The sequence below is a fragment of the Heterocephalus glaber genome, unplaced genomic scaffold (genome assembly GCF_053883595.1).
Source record: "Heterocephalus glaber isolate CG9 unplaced genomic scaffold, H.glaber_assembly_v1.0 deba00001226, whole genome shotgun sequence".
In the NCBI taxonomy this organism is placed as follows: Eukaryota; Metazoa; Chordata; class Mammalia; order Rodentia; family Bathyergidae; genus Heterocephalus; species Heterocephalus glaber.
This window is the reverse complement of record NW_028258219.1, coordinates 630,277-651,990: the sequence shown is the minus strand read 5'-3', so window position 1 is coordinate 651,990 and position 21,714 is coordinate 630,277. Positions and strand designations below refer to the sequence as shown.

General features: G+C 51.4%; 1 protein-coding gene and 1 long non-coding RNA gene across 5 annotated transcripts; one reads left to right on the top strand and one right to left on the bottom strand.

Moving 5' to 3' along the window:
• Positions 1 to 1,921: 1,921 nt before the first annotated feature.
• LOC147828211 (uncharacterized) lies at positions 1,922 to 3,097 on the bottom strand. The gene is made up of 2 exons (XR_015451161.1): positions 2,980 to 3,097; positions 1,922 to 2,265 (listed from the first exon to the last, which is right to left on the bottom strand). It is a non-coding gene; the product is annotated as an uncharacterized LOC147828211 (long non-coding RNA).
• On the top strand, positions 2,503 to 21,708 carry Stk25 (serine/threonine kinase 25). 4 transcript variants are annotated; one of them, XM_004868490.4, is made up of 12 exons: positions 2,503 to 2,619; positions 2,804 to 2,886; positions 15,792 to 16,022; positions 16,507 to 16,563; positions 17,008 to 17,116; positions 17,913 to 18,070; positions 18,158 to 18,343; positions 18,600 to 18,745; positions 19,072 to 19,186; positions 19,471 to 19,542; positions 20,604 to 20,740; positions 21,079 to 21,708. In XM_004868490.4, the coding sequence occupies exons 2-12, from the start codon at positions 2,857 to 2,859 to the stop codon at positions 21,116 to 21,118; spliced, it is 1,281 nt and encodes a 426-aa protein (XP_004868547.1). In that variant the 5' UTR covers positions 2,503 to 2,619; positions 2,804 to 2,856; the 3' UTR covers positions 21,119 to 21,708. The 4 variants fall into 4 exon arrangements, with proteins under 4 accessions (XP_004868547.1, XP_004868548.1, XP_004868546.1 ...); XM_004868491.4 differs by having other exon boundaries at positions 2,519 to 2,613; XM_004868489.4 differs by having other exon boundaries at positions 2,523 to 2,678.
• The last annotated feature ends 6 nt before the right edge of the window (positions 21,709 to 21,714 follow it).

The window sequence follows — 21,714 nt, the reverse complement described above, 5'->3', positions numbered from 1 at the left end:
TCTTTTTGATTTACGTTGGTCACTTTTGTTGGCAATCTTCCCAAAATACCCTTAGCTGTCTGTTGAATCTAAGTATCTGGCAACAAGTAGCAGAAATAGAACTTACATCCAAGAAGAGGACTTGCTCAGTGCTCAGCAGAAAGCCACAGTACAGAGACATTCCACACCTCTGGGATGCTGCCTGCCCCTTTCCAATGCTCATGCCCAGTGGACTGGGAGCTGTGACTGTATGTGAGGGTACAGAGGGCTGGAGAGTAGTGGAGCTCTGCTGATTCACAACCTGGTCTCCTCTTGCCCCCAATTCTGGGGCTCTGTACTCAGCAAGGGGCCTGGAGGCCAAACTTCCTCCCCTGCCCCACTGTCACCAAGCTTTGCCTGTGAACATTTGGGGCCCTCACTCTTCACTCTGCAGAGTGATCCCATGGGCCCGCTCTATCATCTCAGGCCTAATCGGAGCCTCGATCTTGACCCAGGCCATGCCAGTGGACCTTACCTCTCTCTGTGCTCCATTTCCTGTCAGACAGCAGGTGGCCTTTGACCTGCAGTGCTCAGAGGTGGGCTCACCCGGCCCCAGGTTCTGTCACTACTTGGAGCATCACCTTTTCCCATGTGGCCATCGACAGGATGCCCCAGGGCTCTGTGGGTGCATTGGAGCCTGGCCGTGCTGTTCTCACAGTGGCCTTCTCTAAACATGTCCTCCATGAGTCAAGGGCAGCTAACTTCCCTGCCTGACTTGGAAGAGAGCTGAAGCGTCCAAGTGACAACCTCAGGGTCCATGTTAGTTACTTTTCTCTCACTGTTGAGACAAAATATCTGATACCCAAAGTTAGAGGGGAAGGGGTTTATTTGGCTTACAGTTTGTAGAGGTTTCAGTCCATAATGAGCCAGCTCCAAAGCAGGGATGGCAAACAGGCATGGCAGAGCAGAAATGTGGCACACACACAAGGCAGCAAAAGGTAACGAGAGTTAACAGCATCTCCCTGCCCCTTTTATCTTGTTCAGACTACTTAGGGTGGGCAGCACTCACACCCTTAATCCTAGTTCCCTAGAGCCTAGCATTGCATCATGAATCAATTTCAGCTTCACACACTCTAGATCAAGTCTATGACCACATGAGGCTTTGGGGGGACATCTAGACCCAAACCATAACAGTCCCCTAACGAGGGAAGCCCAAGGTCAAGACTTGATAATGAGCAGTCCCTCTGGCAGTCCAAAGTCAGTCTGTGCCAACCATAAAAACAGCAATTTTCTGAGTACCTGCAAAGGGCCAGGCCCTTCACATAGTTTATCATTCTTAAGGATCTACAAGGAAACTACTATTTTCATATTCCCAAAGGGAAGTGGTAGAAAAACTAAGATTAAAAATAGAATTGGTAACCAGGTATGGTGTTGCACACTTGTAATCCCAGCACTTGGGAGGCTGAAGCAGGAGGACTGCTGAGTTCAAGGCCAGTCTGAACTTCACAGTGAGATCTTTCCTCAAAAAATAAAAACAACAACAAAAAGGACTGTTTAAACTGGGCATGGTAGGACTGGGCTGAAACCTCAGCACTCATGAGGCTGAAGCAGGAGGATATCCCGGACAAGGTCAGCTTGAACTGTCAAACAAGATCCTGTCTGAAAAAACGAAAAGCACACAAAAAGATCACCAAGTTAGTAAGGTGTAGCAGTGCACACATGTAATCCCAGCATGCTAGGAGGCTGAGGCATGGGGATCACAAATTTGAGTCCAGTTTGGGCAACCTGGCAAGACACTGTCTTAAAATTTAAAAAAGGCATAGGATGTAGCTCAGTTCGAAAGCCCTAGGTTCAATCCTCAGAACTGAAAAACCAACCCACTGCAAATGGCAAACCGCACCAAAAAAAAAAAAAAAAAAGAAAAGAAAAGAAAAAGAGAGAGAAAAGAAAAATTTCCCAAACGCCAAGTCACAGGGAAAATATTAAGGTGTGTGAGACGGAGAGGCAGGGACACAAGGGGCCATCATGGATCACAGCCAGAGAGGTACCCTGTGGAAAAATACACCCTGGTGCAGAGTGGAGGCGAACACTCGGAGAGGGGCGCGGGTCTCCTCGCGGGCACGCGGAGCCTGGCCCGCAGCCCCTGACCCGCAGCCCCCAGGCTCGTCCCGCTCCCGCCTGGCTCGCGCTGGGGGACAGAGAAACGGAGGGGCGAAGCACTCGCCCGAGCAGGGGTCCATGACCGGCGGCTTCTCCAGAGTCTGCGATGCTCGGCGAACACTGAGGGTCGCGCTGAGGCCACCGGCCCTGAGGGAGGAGAACCGGGCAGGTGGGCGCGCAGGACCAAAGGACCAGGGGAGGCGCCCCTGCACCCCAGCGCGGCACGACTAAGGCCCGTATCCGACCTTTCTGGAGCCGAGAGGCGTCCCAGCAAGCCGCTGTTGCGCCTGCGCCCGCGCCCGGCCGTCGCCCACCCCCGCCGCGAGGCCTGCCGGGAGTTATAGTCCGTCGCCCGCGGAGTCCGGGTATCGGGCGGGCGGTAGGACTCGGACTCCCAGACAGCCACGCGCCCGCCACGACACCGCCGCCGCCGCCGCCCTGGCTCCCTCCTCTGCCTCGCGGGCTGGGAGGCCGGGGCGTTCTGGGAGACCCAGGGTGCGGGTAGGATCCTCGCGGGTTCTGCGGAGCGGGCCGGAAGGCGGGAATGGAGCCCCCCGGAGGTGGGCGCGCCTCGGCGTGCTGGGCGGAGCTCTGGACGCGGCCCGCTGAGCGGGCTGGGGGTGGCGGCGGCGGGTGGGGATTTCGTGACGACCCCTCTGACCGCGCGGCTTTCCGTCCCCCGCAGGGACCTGAGGCGAGCGGGCGCACGGACTGACGGCCGGGCCGCGGCCCGCGGACATGGCTCATCTCCGCGGCTTCGCGCACCAGGTGAGGGCGCGGGCGGGGCTGCGCCGGGCCAGCGCCTAGTGGCGTCGCGGTCCCCGCCCCGGGTAACTGAGGTGTCCAGCCTCTCGTGCTCACCCAGCGGCCCAGGGCGTGCCGTGTGGAGCGGCCAGCGGTGAGGGCCGCAGAGCCGAACGCGGAGGGCTCCGCTGTTGGTGTTTTCTTGTTTCTCCGAGGCGTCTGTGAGACGAGTGAGTGCCTTCCTCTGCTGAGTGCCCTCATCCAGCGCTGGGCTTGGCTGTCCCCGCGCCTGGGCCGGGCCCTCCCGTCGTGCGTGTCCCCAGAGCCCGGGGCCTCTGCCCTTGTGTATTCCCGCAGCCCGGGCCCCGGCCGTGTGTGCCCCAGAGCCCGCCCCGCGCCCCGTGTCTGGGTAACCCTCCACCCCCGTCCGCCCTCTGTCCCGGGAGCTCGGGCCTGGGGCAGGAAGCGTGTCCGCCCCGCGGCCAGGAACTGGAGTCAGGCAAGCGCGACACCGCGCAGCTGTGGGCAATCTCCCGGACCAGCCGTGTCCAACAGATGGGACCCTGGGCTTGCTGAGGGATGCTGAATGAGACTGACACATTTTCTTTTGGTTTTTGACATGTTGTACCTGGTAATTACATGACTAAGGCGCTTTAAGATTTTTCTAAGTAGAAAAACTGTTTCTAGCTCGTTTGTAAGAGCTACAGAGTTAGTTCCTGTGGACCACAGACTAACAAATGGGAGCTGCGAGCTGCCCAGTGGGCGGGGGCTCAGGGGTGCTGACATGGACCTCACCGGGAGGAAGTGTCCTGTGTCCTATCAGAGACTTGGTTTTTGACAGTGAAACCCGGTGAGGCTGCTGTTTTCTCCTCACGGTTGCCATGGTGTCCTGTGACTTGTCCCTTTGTGGGATAGTAGGGTAGACTCCCCCACAGCCTGTGCTTCCATATCGGACCTCTCCCTTCCAACTATCAGTTCCTGCCCTGACCTGGAAGGCCCAGATGGCTGTGGTGGAGCATTGTGTGGTGGTCGGGATGTCTCTGGTTTTGTGCATTTGGTCCCGTCCCCCCCCCCCCCCCCGTGTTGTGGGGTGAGCCTAGCAGCAGACATGGTGGCAGGCAGTTAGAGGCCTCAGATCTGGCAACCTCAGAGCTGATGTAGGTAACTATTGCCGGTTGAGTAGCCTGAGTGATTGGAAACACCACATGCATCACCCAGAAGAAGATTGCAAGGTCTATTTAGTTTGCTTTTTTTTTTTTTTTCCTCTCCTGGTGTAGGGAACAGGGGAAGGGGACGTTGCCAGGACCTCTGCATTAAGTCCTATTCTCCTGTGAGCCATGGCAGCACACAGTGAATTACAGGAAAGGTAGACAAATGAGACTGAGAAGAAGCTGAGCTTTGGGTCTGATCAGTGCTGCTCTGGGCAGCAAAGACAAGAAGCCCTAGCTTGCAGCACCTTTTATTTAGTACATCCAAAGAAACAAATGTAACAAATGAATAATGTAGATTTCAGTATCACATTGGGATGGGCAAGGTGTAACAAAAGACTGGGTGGGGGCGGTGGAAATCTAAGAACAATGAGGAACTATGCAGATGAAGATTTAGTTCTTCCCAGGGCGTCTCCCGCAGGTGTGGTCTTGTCCCGGAGCGTTACAGTTACAGCATCAGCTCGTGGGATCATTGAGATCTCCCTTGTGACCTGAGGCCAAAATGGAATTATGTCTTGGAGTGTTATAGCTGGCCTGTAGGCAGGAGAACTAGGCCTACTCAAATGATTTTTCCCTAGAATTATGTAGCATTGCTCCCAACATATCTCCCTTTCTTTTTGTCTCCCTTTCTTTTTGTTTTATGTGAAGGTGTTTTTAGGAAAAGTGAGCACACCCAACAATAACTTGACCCTATATATTGTGAGGATCTATGTATAGTGTGTTTGACTGACTTAGCTGTCTATAAGCATAATTTCTATTAATTGGGGCTGTAAAAGGATGAAAAATCAAATAATAAATTTATTATTTTTTAAACAATGTTGGCTAAAAAAACCTTAAAACTTCTGCTGAACTCAAGTAGCTATTGCCTTATATAGTTATACTTTTCTACAGGATGTTCAAGACCAAGTTACAGTGAGACCTGTATTAAATAAAGTCAGTCTCTTGCTATCTAACAAGGTCAATTAAGTCTCCACAGGCACTATCTTGGAATCATGCATAGAGCCTCTTAGCTCCTCTGTCAGTGTCAGCCATCAGGATATGTCACGCCCTTGCTTGACCATGTTGCTTCCTGTGAAAGCATGGGAGATTTTTTTCCTCCAGGTGACATTCCTTTGGCACACTTTTCATTGGATCTTTACTGTTTTGGTGTTCAGCAACCTCCCTGCTCAGGAGGTTGGGTGACTCACCAAAAATGCAGGATTTTGGAGATGGTTCCCTCATGTCCTGGATCTTATTGTTGCAGTTGACCTTGGAGGGCCGGGGCCAAAATATTGGCTGCCTTTTTAGTCCAGCTACCTCTTCAGTTTTGGTCTCTAAACTTTGGTTGTTGAACACCCAGAAGAGAAGATCAATAACATTAGCATTGTAAGAGGAGTAGTGAACTCAACTATTATAATTTTACCTGGATATAAGCATTTTGGAATAAAATATAGTTAAACTGTTATTATTGCCAATGATAGTTGCTGTTGGGGTTGGATCCCTGAGTAGCTATCTTTTTATAGGACGTCATCTAAGGAAAATAAATCAGCATACAAGTGTGCCTATTATCATAGGTGGCTGGAGCATAAGAGAAGGGCAAATACCTGAATCAAAAGATTATTACCATAAACAATATGTTGGAAGACCTATACAATTAGAGGGCATGAATGAATACATTTTGAACAACAGAAAAGGAGCAGTAATAAGTATCACAGTTACATAAAACCTTATGTTCTTCACTGTAGTTTGGTACCAAAACCATCTTTGTAATAACACTCCCTTTTAATGACACAGAAATTAAGCTTTTGAAGATGACCAATGTGGACATATTACAATAACATATTTAGAACTTAACTGATGTAAACATTTTACAATAACATTTAGCGTTTAAACATCAATGATAACCAATGTAATCAATTTATAACATATTGAGACAATATTTGTTGTGGTGTGTCTCCCATAAGATTATAAAAATTACTAGGGGGTCCTTTTAGTGAATTAAGACCAGAATAATTATTTTCTGGGTGGCCACTTCTTTATTCACCAAAGGGAGTACCCACAGTCTCTATTTATTTTGACAAACAAGGAATAAGAATATATATATCTTCTTATTTTACAACTGCTTTTTGTAATTTGATTATTGTATGTAGGTGACAATGCACATTGCTTTTATAAAATAAATCTCGGTGGCACTTTGATCAGTTAGCAACTTGGGGGAAGAAAGGCGTGCCTTTAATTTAATAATATTTACCTGTAAGTCAATCCAATAACAGGTGAATATCTTTTAAGGAAAAAAAAATTTTTTTTTTTTCAAAAGGTGGAAAGGAAAAGAGAAAAAAAATTGAGCTCAACTGTACAAACAGACAGACAACAGACGAACATATAAGACAATTTATAAAATTAGAGTGCACGCAAATATATTTGGCCAAATTGAATTATAATATCCTTTTTATGATTATTAGATTTATAATTGAATGACCGGTCAAAAACTTTGGAATAGTCAATTAACAGAGATCTCTTGAGATTAGAATCAGAAGGAATGAAAGCACTTTTATATCTGTAAATATAAAAAGAGCATTTTGAAGTTGTCCCCCACCTTTATAAATTTTTACCATAAATCTATAATTATCATTCCTCTGGGGGCATCATCTCAGTCCTGGACCCTGCCATGGATTTATTGGTTGTCCCTGGTGAGGTGGATCCCTGAGGTGCAGCTGGCTCATCGCTTTCAGCCAGGGTGCTATCACTCATTTTGCGAGATGTTGGCGTTTCCACCAGCGTGACCCACGGTCTCACGTTCTGGGAAGGCAGCCACAAGGTTTTCTCATTATCTGTTAGGACACAGGCAAAACCTCTCCCCCAAGTTATTAAGGCATCGGGGCCATTCCACTTACCTGTTTGTACATCTTTCCAAAGGACTTGTGGTTTTTGAGTCTTAACCATGCCATCCATTTGCCAATGGAGCATAGCAGGTGGTTGTGTGGACCTGCTACAGGATTTAAAAAATTGAGTACAAAAACAGCTAGATCTAAACGAGCTTGTGGAGGCAGCTGATTTCCTTGTGATTGTTTAAGCAATTGATGTTTGAGGGTGGCATGGGCCCTTTCTACTATGGCTTGTCCTTGTGGATTATACAGGATACCAGAACTATGCTTAACATGCCAAATAAGAAAGAATTTTTGGATAAATTTATTAACATATGATGGACCATTGTCAGTTTTAATATTTTTGGGCACTCCCATGGCAGCAAAGGCAGACAAGCAGTGTTGTTGAACATAGTGACCTTTCTCACCAGAGTGACATGTGGCATGTATCATGTGTGAAAATGTATCTATAGAGACATGTACAAATCGAGACTTTCCGAAAGAGGGGATGTGTATCACATCCATCTGCCAAATCATATTGGCAGCTAGGCCTCGAGGGTTAGTTCCCTCAGGGGGAATGGGCTGTGGAATCTGCTGGCAACTAGGACAAGCCACAACTATCTGTCGTGCCTGAGCTCGAGATAGCTGAAAATCATGTTGTAGTGCCTTGGAGTTTTGATGGAAATAACTATGTGATTCCTTAGCCTGATCAAAAGCATCAAGGAATCCTATAAGCTGATCTGCTTGTGCATTGCCATAGGAAAGTGGCCCAGGAAGGTTTGTATGCGATGGAATATGTCCAATATAAAAGGGAGCAGTTCTTTGACGTATGGCCTTTTGTAATCTTAAAAACAAGTTTCATAACTTGGGTTCTAAGGTAGAGTGGACCATAGCTCCTTCCAATCTTTGAGTCAAACAAACTGCATAAAAGGATTCACTTAAAATATTGAGGGGTTGGGAGGGAAAGTTTTCAATCACAAATAAAATGGCTAGCAACTCTGACCGCTGAGCAGAGAGACCAGGTGTAGGCAACACATAACTAAAGGAAGAGCTCCAAATTGCTGCTTGGCCCTTTGAGGAGCCATCAGTGAAATAGGTTGAGGCACCTTGTAATGGCTGAAATTGAGTAATCTTGGGGAGAATAAATTCATGTCGTGAAAAAAGCTGAAACAGAGGATCACTAGGGTAATGATTATGTGTCCAATGAAATCTGCAAAGGCTACTTGCCAATATAAAGCAGTCTGTAGCAGCATCTGCATTTGATCCTTATCAATTGGGATAATGATGAAATGAGGGTCAGCACCAAATAATTGTCGGGTACGATTAAATCCCAAGGAAACTATTTTTGCAATTTGTGGTAGATATAATTGTAGAGATTTCACTAACTGATTAGATAAAAACAACCATTCCATGGGAAAGACCCGTTTCTCGTACCATTGCCCTATTAAGCCTGTAGGTGAGTGGGGGGGTGTTAAGCACAAACAAATAAACTGGATAATTAGAGTTGATATGAAAAACCTGACGGTTATGTATGCTTTGTTCTATTAATTGTAACTCCTTTTGTGCCTCCAGAGTTAATTTTCGAGGGGAATTAAGATCAGAATCTCCCTGTAATATTTTGTATAAATTTTGCAATTGAAAAGTTGCTATCCCTATCTTAGGCCTAATCCAATTAATATCACCTAATAATTTTTGAAAATCATTTAATGTTTTTAATTTGTCTGTCCTAAATTGTACCTTTTGTGGCTTAACCGATCGTTCTGATAACAAGGTACCCAGGTAAATATAAGGCTCAGATAGTTGAACTTTTTCAGGTGCTATGCACAATCCAAAACGCACTAAATCCTTCTTTGCAACAGCAAAGGCCTGTAAAAGTAGCTGTTGTGTATTTGCAGAGATTAGTATGTCATCCATATAATGTGTTAAATTTACAGTAGGGAATAATTTACGAGTAGCTTGAAGAGCCTGTGCTACAAAAAGCTGACACAATGTGGGGCTGTTAGCCATTCCTTGAGGAAACACAGTCCATTGAAAGCGCTTCATTTGTTCTTTAAAATTCATGCTAGGTACTGAAAAGGCAAATCGAGGTTGGTCACTTGGCCACAAAGGAATGTTAAAGAAGCAGTCTTTTAAATCTATAATTATAAGCGGCCACTTCTGGGGGATTGCCACTGGGTTCGGTAAGCCGGTTGCAGTGCCCCCATTGGAATGAGGCTTGTATTACTTACTGCACGTAAGTCCTGAAGCAAACGCCATTTGCCTGACCTTTTAGGAATAACAAAGATAGGTGTGTTCCAAGGGCTCACAGATGGTTCTAAATGCCCCTTGTTAACTTGTTCTAATATGAGTTGTTGTAGAATGGTTAGTTTCTCCTGTGGTAGGGGCCATTGATTAACCCAAATGGGATCATTTGATTTCCATTGTAAAGGCAAGGCTGTCTTGGGTGGAGAAACTACTTCAATAGCCCCAACTAAAAATTTTGATCATATCCAATTCCAAAGCGATTATTTTTTTGTTTCTGTTCTATAAGCTGTGTTGTTCCCTGAAGTTGCTTGCCCAATCCTTTTCCTGGTTCATATCCCATTTTAGACATCATCTGTTGGGCCGGTGAAGTTTCAGGGGGCAAAGTAGTCACTAAAATTTTCCATTCTTCCAACAAATTTCTGCTCCATAAGTTTACAGGTATGGGAGCTATTTAAGGACAAATATATCCCAATTGACCATCAGGCCCTTCATAAGGCAGAGGAATGGAGCTTTGTAAAACTTGTTGGGGGGGGTGCCAAGGCCTACCAGAGATGTTTTAGTTGGTTTTTTCCCCCAAGATGATGGCCAAAAACATGTGCCAGTCACGGACACATCCGCGCCTGTGTCTGTCAATCCTATAAAGAATTTGCCATTCAGTTTAATTTTGCACATGGGGCGGTTTTTGGAAATCACTTGGGTGAAATAAATTTCTTCTTGAGGAATTTCTGGCTGAGGACCCTCTTGGGAATTTTTAAGGCTAACATTATTTAATTGTGGTTTAGGCAAGAGCAACAATTGTGCGATATAATCTCCTTGTTCTATTACCCAAAGTCCTGTGGAGCTAACAGGAACACACAATTCCAAGGTACAATCAGAATCAACAATAGCTGGAATAACAGTAATGCCTTTCAAAGTTAGAATTTTCCAATTATCAAACCAATGGTTCCGGGGGGGTGGGGGTCCATGAATTTTTGTGGGGATAGATACCGGAGTCTCAACTCCCAGTAGGTGAACTCTCTGAGCAGCAGGAAGATCTATTCCTGAGCTCCCCAGTGTTCCCCTGATGAGGGAAGAAATGTCCCTCCGGACACCCGTGCTGTCTGATTTTGTACTTGTGCATGGGTCTTAACTGGGTACTGCTGATTCAGGGGGACTGGAGCCTCCTGGCCCTGATCTCCTATAGTTTCCTGGGCCTAATTTCCATTTTCCTCGCAGCAGTGTGCCATCCTTATCATATTTGGAGTGGCAGGCTTTAGCCCAGTGAATGCCTTTTCAACAGCAAGGGCAAAGGCCAGGTGGTAACTTATTTTCTCTGGATGCCTGACTCAGTGGCTCTGGGTCAGCTTGTAAAGCCACTTTTATTTTGCAGTTTTTTCTGAGATGCCCCATTTTTCCACAGTTAAAACATTTTAAATCACTGTGTGTACTGCGTAAATGTTGGGAGATGGCTTGAGCCATCAGAGCTGAATTGTATAAAGGAGACCCAATATTCTGGCATGCCTTAATGTATGCTCCAAGATCTTTAGAGGAGCAAACAGGATTTATTGCCTGTTTGCAATCCATATTAGCATTTTCATAGGCTAGCTGTAAGATCAGGATGTCTGCTGCCTGGGAATTAGAAATTTGTCTCCTAACAGTTTGTTGTAATCTTGCTACAAATTCTGTGTAAGTCTCCACTGGCCCTTGCATAATTTGAGTAAGATTCCGTCGGCGCACCCTCAACTGGCACAGAAGCCCAAGCCCTCCGCAGGAGGTCCTCTAGCTGGTGGAAGAGTAATGCTGGGCAACAGGCCTGCCTGCTTAAATCCAAAAAGTTACCTGTGCCCAATCTCGACTGAGCAGCTCCCTGAGCATTTTTATGAGCCTGTTCCCTGATTAAAGAACCAAGTTCCACCTCAAAGTGGAGATACTGAGCTGGGGATAGGTACGTTTTTGCAAGGTGAAAAACATCATGAGGAACCAGAGAATAAGTCTGAAGTACATTGTCCAACAAACCTACTGTATAGGGGCTTTGGACACCATTAGTTAGCACACTCTGCCTGAGGTCCTTTAGGATGTTAAAATCAAATGAGGTGTGAACATACATGTCCACCTCTGAGTTGTCAGGATCAGGCAAAACTGAGACAGGACAGCACAAAGGGTCTCCCACTGCCTTGCCTGATGTCACAGCCTTTTGCAGGGTACGGCGATAGGGAGTGGCCCCTGAAGAGGGCTTCACAAGAGGGGCAGCTAGACCTTTGTGAGATGGCTGAGGGGCTAGAGAGCTAGGGTCTTCCTCAGCACACTGTGGTGGTGGAGCAGAAGCCGCAGTGAGATGAAAGCAAACTGGAGAAGAAGCCGAACAAGGGGAAGCCTGGACAGAAGGGTTGGTGGGGGGAGGGGTAGCAGAGGTTTCCTGAACTGAGAGAATTTGAGAGCAGAGTGGACTAAGGCCCAAGTGGGGAGCATTCGGGGGGAGAGACGATCACCCCTTCACCGAGCCTCACGGAGAACCGTACCTACACGTTCCCATGCTATTAAGTTGTCCCTTCCTGGGGAAAAGATGGGGCATACATTTGTATGTCTTTTAACAAATCTATCACAGCACCCTTAGGTACTGGGTACATAGCTTGCTTTAACAGCGACTTAAGTAATTTTGCAAAGTTACGCTGTTCTGTTGACAGAGACTGACCCATAGTTATAACTCAGCAAAGATAGAAAATTACCCCCAGCTGGACACTCTTACCACCAGTGTCCCTCGTCTGAGTCCGGAAATCGTCCTGGGAGATCTGTGTGTTGTCTCTTTTACTCCGAGTTTGTCTCACAGGCGAGTTCACTTGTGGATCCGATTCACATCCACGTTGGGCGCCAAATGTAGGGAACAGGGGAAGGGGACGTTACCAGGACCTCTGCATTAAGTCCTAGTCTCCTGTGAGCCACGGCAGCACACAGTGAATTACAGGAAAGGTAGACAAATGAGACTGAGAAGAAGCTGAGCTTTGGGTCTGATCAGTGCTGCTCTGGGCAGCAAAGACAAGAAGCCCTAGCTTGCAGCACCTTTTATTTAGTACATCCAAAGAAACAAATGTAACAAATGAATAATGTAGATTTCAGTATCACCTTGGGATGAGCAAGGTGTAACAAAAGACTGGGTGGGGGCGGTGGAAATCTAAGAACAATGAGGAACTATGCAGATGAAGATTTAGTTTCTCCCAGGGCGTCTCCCGCAGGTGTGGCCTTGTCCCGGAGCATTTCGGGGATCATTGAGATCTCCCTTGTGACCTGAGGCCAAAATGGAAGTATGTCTTGGAGTGTTATAGCTGGCCTGTAGGCAGGAGAACTAGGCCTACTCAAATGATTTTTCCCTAGAATTATGTAGCATTGCTCCCAACATCCTGGTACTGGGGATTGAATCCAGGGCCCTTGTACTGAGCCACATCCCCAGCCCTTTTAATTTTTTTGGACATGGTCTAGATAAGTTGCCCAAATTGCACTCTAGCTTGTTATTCTCCTGCCTCAGATCTCTGCCTCAGCCTCCAAGAGTGCTGGGATTACAGGTATGTGCTGCCATACCCAACCAGCTTTCCTTTATCAAGTTGGATTGTTAACAGGGCTCTTCCTCGCTTGTAACCCAGGCCAGAAGCACAGCCAAGAGGTTCCTGTCACACTGCTTCAGCCAAGGCTTACCCACACTTGTGGTGTCCAGAATTGTGGGACTTAGGGGTCAAGGCTTTCTCTTTCCCTGCTGAGCCCAGAACTCTGACTTTTGGGTCTGCTGCTTTGTCCTCCGCCAAGGCAGTGGGGGTCTGAGTACCTGGCCTGGCAGTCCTCTGGGCTGTGGTCTCTGTGGTGGGCTAGGCCCAACCTGGCCTGTGTGAGGAGCAGTGCAGGGACTCAGCAGGGGACAGACCAGAGCTGTAGGATGTGGGGCAGGAGACATGGAGTGGGACAGTGTTACCAGGCAGTGTGGCTGTGCCATGGTTCCACTTCCAGGTCCATTCACGCTGCGTTAGAAGGCAGGGGACTGCGTCCTCAGATTTGTAGGAGGATGCACCCTCAGGAAGTCCCTGGGGCTGAGGCTTGGGCTTGGGCTGGGCAGGCCTGCAGGCTGGCAGCTTGCTGGGTACCATCCTGGGGTTGCTAAGAAGGGACTGGTGCACTGTGTGGTGGAAGGGGACTTGAGCGGGGCCACTGGGCCTGATGGAGGAGAAGCTGCCAAAAGAAGTACTGCTTCTCAGCCTTTGTCTTGTACCTGGCATTCAAGACTGAGCATGGAGTAGGTGGTCCCTACCTAGGAGAGTGGTTACTCCCTGTCTGCACCTAGGAGCTGGTGAGTTAGTGACATTTTCTAGCCTAGAGGGCCTTCATCTGGGACAAGGCCTGGCTCTGACCCATGGTGCTGCTCATCTCAACCTGAAAACAGCTGGCTGACTCAGCAGCTGCACTGAGTGAGTTTTCCTGGCCTTGGAACACCGGTCAGCAGGAGTGAAGAGACTGGGAGTGGATGCCACCTAGGGACACCTAGCAGTGTGCAGCCTTCTTTCTCCAGCCACAGTCCTGGCTTGGGGACTTCCTGGCAGCAGGTCAGCTCTAAGCATCCCTTGCTGTCTCCTCATGTGCACCATGGGCTCGACCAGCTGCCTCTTCCTTTGTTGGCTAAGCTGGGGCACTGGTGGACAGCAAGCCAGCCTGCTCAGGATACCTGCTTGGCTGCTCACAGAGGCCAGCTTCACATGCCCACATCTCACCCCACCAGCCTGGCCAGGAAGGGTTAGGTGACTTCTGTGTTGAGTGGCTTCCATGCTGAGAAGCCACTTTTGGTCCAGGGACCCTTCCCCAGCTCCCCCGCCACCCCCATGCTCACTCTTCGGAGCTCCTGTCACCTTGGAGTCTGGTGCTCAGTGTCAGGTAAAAGGGCCGAAGACCAAGACCAGACCAGGCCACAACAAGCCTTTATTAGGGGAATAGATCTGCCGGGCTGTCTCTGAACAAAGGAGAGACAAAAGCAATATGGCTGGGGCAGGGACAGTCTTTTATAGAGACTGGGGTGGGGTTTGTAGGGGCTGAGGCGGGGTTGAGTGAGGTAGTGACTAGGGAATGGAGGAGCCGGTGATGTCACTAGGTGGTAGGAGGTGAGCGAGTATTAGGTTACTCTCTAGGTGGGAACAGGGGCATACTGGGAAGAAGGGTTTGTTCTTTGGTGGGAGCAACCATCTTGGCATGACATCACACAGGGGAAGGGGCAAGGCACCATAGGAAGAGGGCAGCTACTATACATAATAGCTGCTGAGGTGGTGGGAGACCTATCAGAAGGGTGTAGAATGGCTGGTGCCATCCCCTTCTTCCTTTGTCCTTGGTTGCAAACCCTGGGAAGGCAGCTATTTGACAACTTCAGGTTGAAGTGTAGTCTCCCACTGGTCCAGTCGAGTCCTACACCAGCCATTCTGGGGGGTGGCAGTGCCTGAGGCTACCTGTATGCAGGTGTCCCCAGGGGAGTGGGAAGCTGTGTCCACTCTTGGAGGACAGGCCTTGGCCTTAGCATGGCATGGCAGATGCTGGAGCAGTGAGCATTTATGTCATGTAACAAGGTGTACTTTTGCCTTTTTATGCCTGGCCACTTTTTTGTGGCACCAAGATGCTGTACGGGATAGGCGATGTCTACTGGAGGTGAGACCTGGCAGAGCTGGACAAGACTTGAGGCCCCCAGCCCTGAACAGCCTACTTGGGGCTGCTGAGCCTCTGGTGCCCTCTGAGAAGATGTCAGTCTGTGGTAGAGGAAGCACAGCATTCTCAGGAGCCTAGGAATGTTCGTGGGTGGCTCTGGCAATGACCTTGGAGGAGCTTTGTCGTTGCAGTCATGGCCAGTACAGAGGCTCTGTAGCCATCTCAGCTTAGTCCTGGCTCAAAGTCCAGAGCAGGATGTGGGCAGAGCATACACAGACCTTTCAGACTATATCCTGATGCTGGTACCTTTTCACTGTGTGCTTGGCAATTCTGAGGTCTCACTGGTTTAAACCCTGATGACCACCCACATTGGGCAGTGTGTTGTTTGAATATCTAAAATGAGTACGAGAAAAAGCATTGCTTTCAACTCAGTGCTGTTGCAGAGGTGCAGCCACTGGCTTAGAGGTGTGGCTTTTCAGGGGTGTGGCTTTTAGGCCTATAGAGAACATAGTTGATTTATGCTGGATTTTATCTTTAATAGACACTTTTAGAGCAGTTTTGGGTGTATGGCAATTGTAGGCTTGTAGTTAACTCATTACTGATGTCTGGTGCTGGTGTTTGAGACATGGTCTTTCAGGATTTATTGTGTCACACTTGGGATTTTGTTTTTTTGTTTTTGTTTTTTAAGGCAGAAGTTTGCTATGTAGTTCAGGCTGTCCTTGAACTCACTGTGTAGTCCAGGCTGGCCTGGGACTCAGAGCTCCTCCTGCCTCAGCCTCCCTAGTGCTGGGATCACAGGTGTGGCCACCATGCCCAGCTAGTTTGTTTTCTAAACAAGGCATAAAAAGAGAAACCAGAGGGAATTGAACTGAGCTCCTTTGGGCTCCTTGCCTGTGTTTTGCACTCACCCAGCAGGGTGGCCTGTGACACTTCCTCTGACCAAGCACTGCCTAACTTCTGTGTCCCATGTCTGCCCCCCACACCTCTGCAGCACTCTCGAGTGGACCCCGAGGAGCTCTTCACCAAGCTTGACCGCATTGGCAAGGGCTCATTTGGGGAGGTGTATAAGGGCATCGACAACCACACCAAAGAGGTGGTGGCCATCAAGATCATTGACCTGGAAGAGGCTGAGGACGAGATCGAGGACATCCAGCAGGAGATCACCGTGCTAAGCCAGTGTGACAGCCCCTACATCACCCGCTATTTTGGCTCCTACCTGAAGGTTCCTGCAGGGAGCAGAGGGTCTGCAGTGGTGGGGAGGGGGCTACACACTGTGTGCTGGGCCCTTTCTTCCTCTCCAGAGGAACTACATGATCTGCCTGGGGTCCCACACCGGGTGGTGGTGCTCTGGCGCACAGGGGCCTCTCAGAGGGGACAGAGGCCCTTTGTGTGGAGGTCATTCATTCTGAAGTGGCTGTGATGTCTGGGCTGCCTGTGCTCACTGACTAGGCCAGTGAGGCCAGTGAGGCTGCCTGTCATGTGGCTGCATTGGACCAAGTGCTTGTCCTGCGTGCCATCTTCCCCGACCACAGGCTGAGCCTCTGGCCTGGGTCTGATGGCACTCAGTCTGTCTACCACATGTCTGTGCAGGGATATGGCGAGAGGGTTCTCTGTGTGACCCAAGCCCTGGCTGCCTCTGGGGTGTGTGTGCAGGGCCTCCTGGGCCCACTGCCTGCTGTCAGGCACTGATGGGTTCTCGTTTCCAGAGCACCAAGCTGTGGATTATCATGGAGTACCTGGGTGGTGGCTCTGCACTGGACCTGGTGAGTATGGACTGCAGCAGTGGGAAGCTTGCTGTGGGCATGTAGTGGAGTGTCCCAAACCCTCCAGCCACCTTCTGTGTGTCTTAGAGCTGTAGTTGTGAACCTGCCCTTGTTGAGAGGGGTGAGAGGGGTGCTGGGCCTCTGCTGGCCTCGGGACTGACAAGGATGGTGTCCTGTCACATAGGATGGGGGAGCAAGGAATCTCTGGGTATGTGGGGCCCTGCTCTCAGCTTTGTGTGCACAGAAAGGGTGAGGGTAGCTTACATTCTTTAGAAATAGCCTCTGACCCACTCCCACTCCCGGGGTGTGAGAGTGTTGATCCAGAAGTTGTTAAAGGAACACAAGCCCAGCTGTCTTAGGGCACCCTGGCCTGGGCAAGGTGGTGGAGCTCAGGGGCGGATGTGGGTGTAGGGGCTGAGGCCCGGCCCTGCCACCTCCCTCCAGTTGAAAGCAGGCCCCCTGGAGGAGACCTACATCGCTACCATCCTTCGGGAGATCCTGAAGGGCCTGGACTACCTGCACTCCGAGCGCAAGATCCACCGCGACATCAAAGGTCCTGCGGGGTGGGCACAGCTCTGTTCTGTGCTGGGCCTGCTGACCTAGAGAGGTCAGGGTGGGGCGAGTGGCTGTATTGCCTGAGGTCTGGGATGCAGGGAGCCCTGCGGCCACCTGGAAATGGTGCTGCTGTCTTGCTCTGTTTCCAGAAGATGTTGCCCTTAACACAACCTTTTAAAAAATTTTTTCTGTGGTGCTGAGGATGAAGCCTAGGCCAGTATTGTCCCATGGAGCCTCTCCTGAACCTTTACACCCTTCTTAGTCTCCCCTGTGCTCTGGAGAAGCCAGCTGTGTCCATAGGGTGGCAGGGCTGGTTGAGCCTGGGCATTGTATCCCTGCCTGTGTGGCAGGGTATGGCCCTGCTGAGCACACCAGGCTAGGCTGCCCCCTCCCCCAGCATGTGCCCAGGGCCTTGTGGCATTTCAACACTGTGGTGATGCTGCTGGCAGAGGCAGGGACTTTCTGAATAGTCCCTGTGGGCTGTGGGCTTGGGTCAGGGTCTCTCCTAGGAGTCCTGTGGCTGCCCTGCAGTTGAGATGTCATGAAGGCCAGATGGGGAGGCCTGAGCTCAGGTGGGGTCTCTCGGGATGGGGCCCCTAGCTTATGGGCCCTGCTGCCCTGTGGCCCAGGATTGCCTGATTCGGAGTGGCAAAGCAAGCAGAGGTCCCAGGACAGCCTTGCTGAGTCCCCAGGGACCAGGTGGACGCCCTCCTGGCAAGAGTGGCATCTGCTTCCAAGCAGGGCTTCCTGGGGCATGTGAAGCCGTGGGTGACAGCCCCGTCCTTGTTGAGCAGCTGCCAATGTGCTGCTCTCGGAGCAGGGAGATGTGAAGCTGGCTGACTTCGGGGTGGCAGGGCAGCTCACTGACACACAGATCAAGAGGAACACGTTTGTGGGCACCCCCTTTTGGATGGCACCAGAGGTCATCAAGCAGTCGGCCTATGACTTCAAGGTGGGTTTGGGGTAGGGGGCCCAGGACTTCTGAGGCGGCCAGGTGGGGTGCTGCGTGCCACAGCTGTCCCCGTGCTGCCCCCTCTAGGCCGACATCTGGTCCCTGGGTATCACAGCCATCGAACTGGCCAAGGGGGAGCCGCCGAACTCTGACCTGCACCCCATGCGTGTCCTGTTCCTGATCCCCAAGAACAGCCCACCCACACTGGAGGGCCACCACAGCAGGCCCTTCAAGGAGTTTGTGGAGGCCTGCCTCAACAAGGATCCCCGATTTGTAAGCTTGGTTCCTGGCCCTGGCCGGCAGGCAGGCTGTTGCTGGGGAGGACACTAACCTGGGAAGGGGCAAGGCCCTCAGGCGTAGCTTACCCCCAGCCTCCTTCCTCCTAGTGACTTGTTACAGTGAGGGCCTCCCACCCTGACCCCCATGCCCACCCAGCTTGCCTGTTCACGCTAGCCTGCAAGGGCGGACCTCGGTTGTGCTTGGTACCTGGCTGTGCCTGGCACCTGGTGATCAGCGTGCACCCTAACAGCGGCCCACAGCCAAGGAGCTCCTGAAGCACAAGTTCATCACACGCTACACCAAGAAGACCTCCTTTCTCACAGAGCTCATTGACCGCTACAAGCGCTGGAAGTCAGAGGGGCATGGTGAAGAGTCTAGCTCCGAGGACTCGGACATGTAGGGGCCTGGCTTATCCTCGGGGACTTCTGCTGCATGCTCACCCCACAGCCTGGGTTGTGCAGGCCGGGTGGGGTGTGTACTCCAGAGGCTGGGGCCTGGTGTTGTGCAGGGGCCCTCGGCTAAAGCACAGGCCCTCTTGTGGCCCCACTCATGTGCAGCACACACCTGCCCCAGGAACAGAGGGGATGTGCCCCAGTAGAAACAGGTTCCGTCTTGCTGTTTCCAGAAGACACTGCCCATAACACGACCTTTTTTATTTTTCTGTGGTGCTGGGGCTGGAGCCTGGGGCGCTTCTGGCCCTGCTGACTCAGCCTCCCCTTTAGAGATGGTGAGGCTGAGGAAGGGGAACAGGGCCCCATTTGGACATTCCCCCCGACGATCCGGCCGAGCCCACACAACAAGCTGCACAAGGGGATGGCCCTGCACAGCTCTCAGAAGGTCTGTCCTGGGGTGTGCTTTGGGGCTGCAGGGTGAGCTGGGGTGAGGCCTGGGCCCCAGTGAGGAAATGGGGCCAGGGTGGAGCAGGGGATTTGGAGCCAGGAGTGTTGTCGGGCTGGCTGCAGTTGCTCTGAAGCCTAGGCCAGGCATTTGGGGAGGATGAGGCCCGTTGAGCGCTAAACTTGGGTGAGACCTACAGGCTTTGGGGTCCTGGGGGCTCCAGGCTGGGCAGGAAGCCAGTCTTCTGCCCCCACTCACCCTGTGCCTCAACTTCCTCCTTACAGGCTGCGGACCCTGTCAAGAGACAGCCTCGGTCGCAGTGCCTGTCCACACTGGTCCGGCCCGTCTTTGGAGAGGTGAGGCTGGGGTTGGGCCTAGGTTCATCCCGGGGTGGGGGGTGGGGGGGCTCTGTCCCTGCAATGCCATGCTCAGTGTGCTGGCCCTGCCAGCATGGATTCTCCACACAGCTAAGAACCACCACAGGCCCCTGGGATGAATGTACTTCCCTGGCAGAACCCTTTTTTGGTTAGTTTTTATACGGGGGATAGAACCCAGGAGAGCCCTACCAGTGTGCTCCAGCCCCGCTTTTAGATATTGAGACAGGGCTTGCTAGATTGTCTGGGCTGCCCTAGTTGGCATGCTGCATCAGCCTTCTGGGTAGTAGGGGGTCACAGTCGTGTACCCCATTCCCAGCTCTGGCAGTTCTAGCCCCCTGAGATAGTCTGGAGTCTCAAGGTGCCTCTGGACAAGAGCTAATGTTCTGTGACAGAAGACATGGAGGCTGGTTCTTGGTGCTGGGGTCAGTTCCAGGGCAGGCAGCCTGAGGATGACTCCCTGGTGGCCCTGTGGTCTCTCATCACTGCCACCCACTGATGGGAGGTCAGAGCCATCCCCAGATGTATGATCCAGCTGGGACCCTCGTGTCTGGAGTAGGGGCTTCTTGGGCAGGGTCAGGCCAGGCCTCCCTCCAGGGAGCACCGGCTCCCACTGCTGAGAGTGAGGAGCTCCTAGAGGGGGCAGGGAGGACAGGGTGTAGGTGGCGTGTGGACAGGAACACTGCCCCATAGACTGCTACAGGAAGTGTCTATACCTGAAGACAGCCATGCAGGGACATCCGTGTCCTGGGCAGCCTGTGGGTCTGGCCTCAGCCCCAGCAAGAGAGGCCTCCATAGAGCTGACACCCGAGGGTGGCTGCTGCCTGCTGTGTAGCCCAGTATTGGATCTGGGGTGTGTGTGACTGTTCCTGCCTGGGGTCTGGGCTGCACTGTACTAATAATCAGGCTGGATCTGTGCGATGGGTGATGGGACCCTCTGCTGGGAAGAGGGAGTGCGGAGGCTGGGGGTCCTTGTCAGTGCAGTGGGATGGGCTGCCTGTGCCACACCACTACCTGCCGGCTTCCCGGCCTGGTTTTTGCAGCTGAAGGAAAAGCACAGGCAGAGTGGTGGCAGTGTGGGCGCACTGGAGGAGCTGGAGAATGCTTTCAGCCTGGCCGAGGAGTCCTGCCCCGGCATCTCAGACCAGCTCATGGTGCGCCTGGTGGAGCGTGTGCAGAGGTAAAAGGCAAGTGGCTGCTTCCATCTGTGGCCTTGAGCCCCATAGGGTGGGGAATGATGGCCCAGGCCACAGTGACTTCCTGGAAAGGCCTTTGGCTGAGGGACAGGGATGGGTTCAGGCTTCCTTCCCACTGCTGTACTGTCCTGGGGGGGCCTCCTTGCCCTCTGGGCACTGATTTCCACTCCCATGAGACAGACGACCCACCTACTAGCCCTGGCCAGTCAGTGCTGCTCCCAGGACCTACAGCACCACAGACATCTGCAGACAGCACACCTGTGGCTATGGGTCTAGCTGCTGGGGCATGTGCAGCACAATGCTCGGCCTTTCTCCCCTGCAGGTTCTCACACAGCAGGAACCATCTGTCATCCAGCCGCTGAAACTGCTGCTCTTCACGGAGAGGACGGAGTCTGCTCTGCTGCTGTGCTGAGCATGGAGAGAACCATGACTTGGAAGTCCCCCATCCCATGCTGTGTTGTGACTGCAAGGAGGTGTCAGCCTGGGGCCTCACAGGCTGGGTCACCTTCCTGGCCAGCATAGCGTCCAGTGTCCCTCTACCTGCCTGGCCAGAGCTGTGCCTGCAGCAGAGCCTGTGAACAGGTGTCCACTGGCAGCCACAGAGCTGTCTCAGGCTTCCCCCAGAAGCAGCCCCATGGCTTTGAGGAGCGGAGTGACTGTTGGTCAGCTCTGACCCCTTCCCTTGGGTGGGTTGGGGCAACAGGGCAGCCTGTGGGGCACCCCAGCCTACCTTCCTCTCCTTCCCACCCCAATGCTGACTGCGGGGGCTCAAGATGATCCTAGATCTGCATTGTGGTGTCGGATCCGGTACTGTGTTTTCTCATAAGTACTCGTGTCACCCCAAATGTGTTTTTAAGAAGATCGAGCTGTTTCCCTTGGTGTCCTGAGGGTAAGGTGTTTGCTTCCTGGAGCACTGAAGGCCCCCATGCTTCCAATAAAGACCTGGATGGGAGAGGCT

Coding starts and splice junctions, on each gene's coding strand:
- Stk25 (XM_004868490.4), top strand. CDS start 2,857: ATGGCTCATCTCCGCGGCTTCGCGCACCAG. Junction 2,887..15,791: donor TCCGCGGCTTCGCGCACCAG/GTGAGGGCGCGG, acceptor ACACCTCTGCAG/CACTCTCGAGTGGACCCCGA. Junction 18,071..18,157: donor AGTCGGCCTATGACTTCAAG/GTGGGTTTGGGG, acceptor TGCCCCCTCTAG/GCCGACATCTGGTCCCTGGG.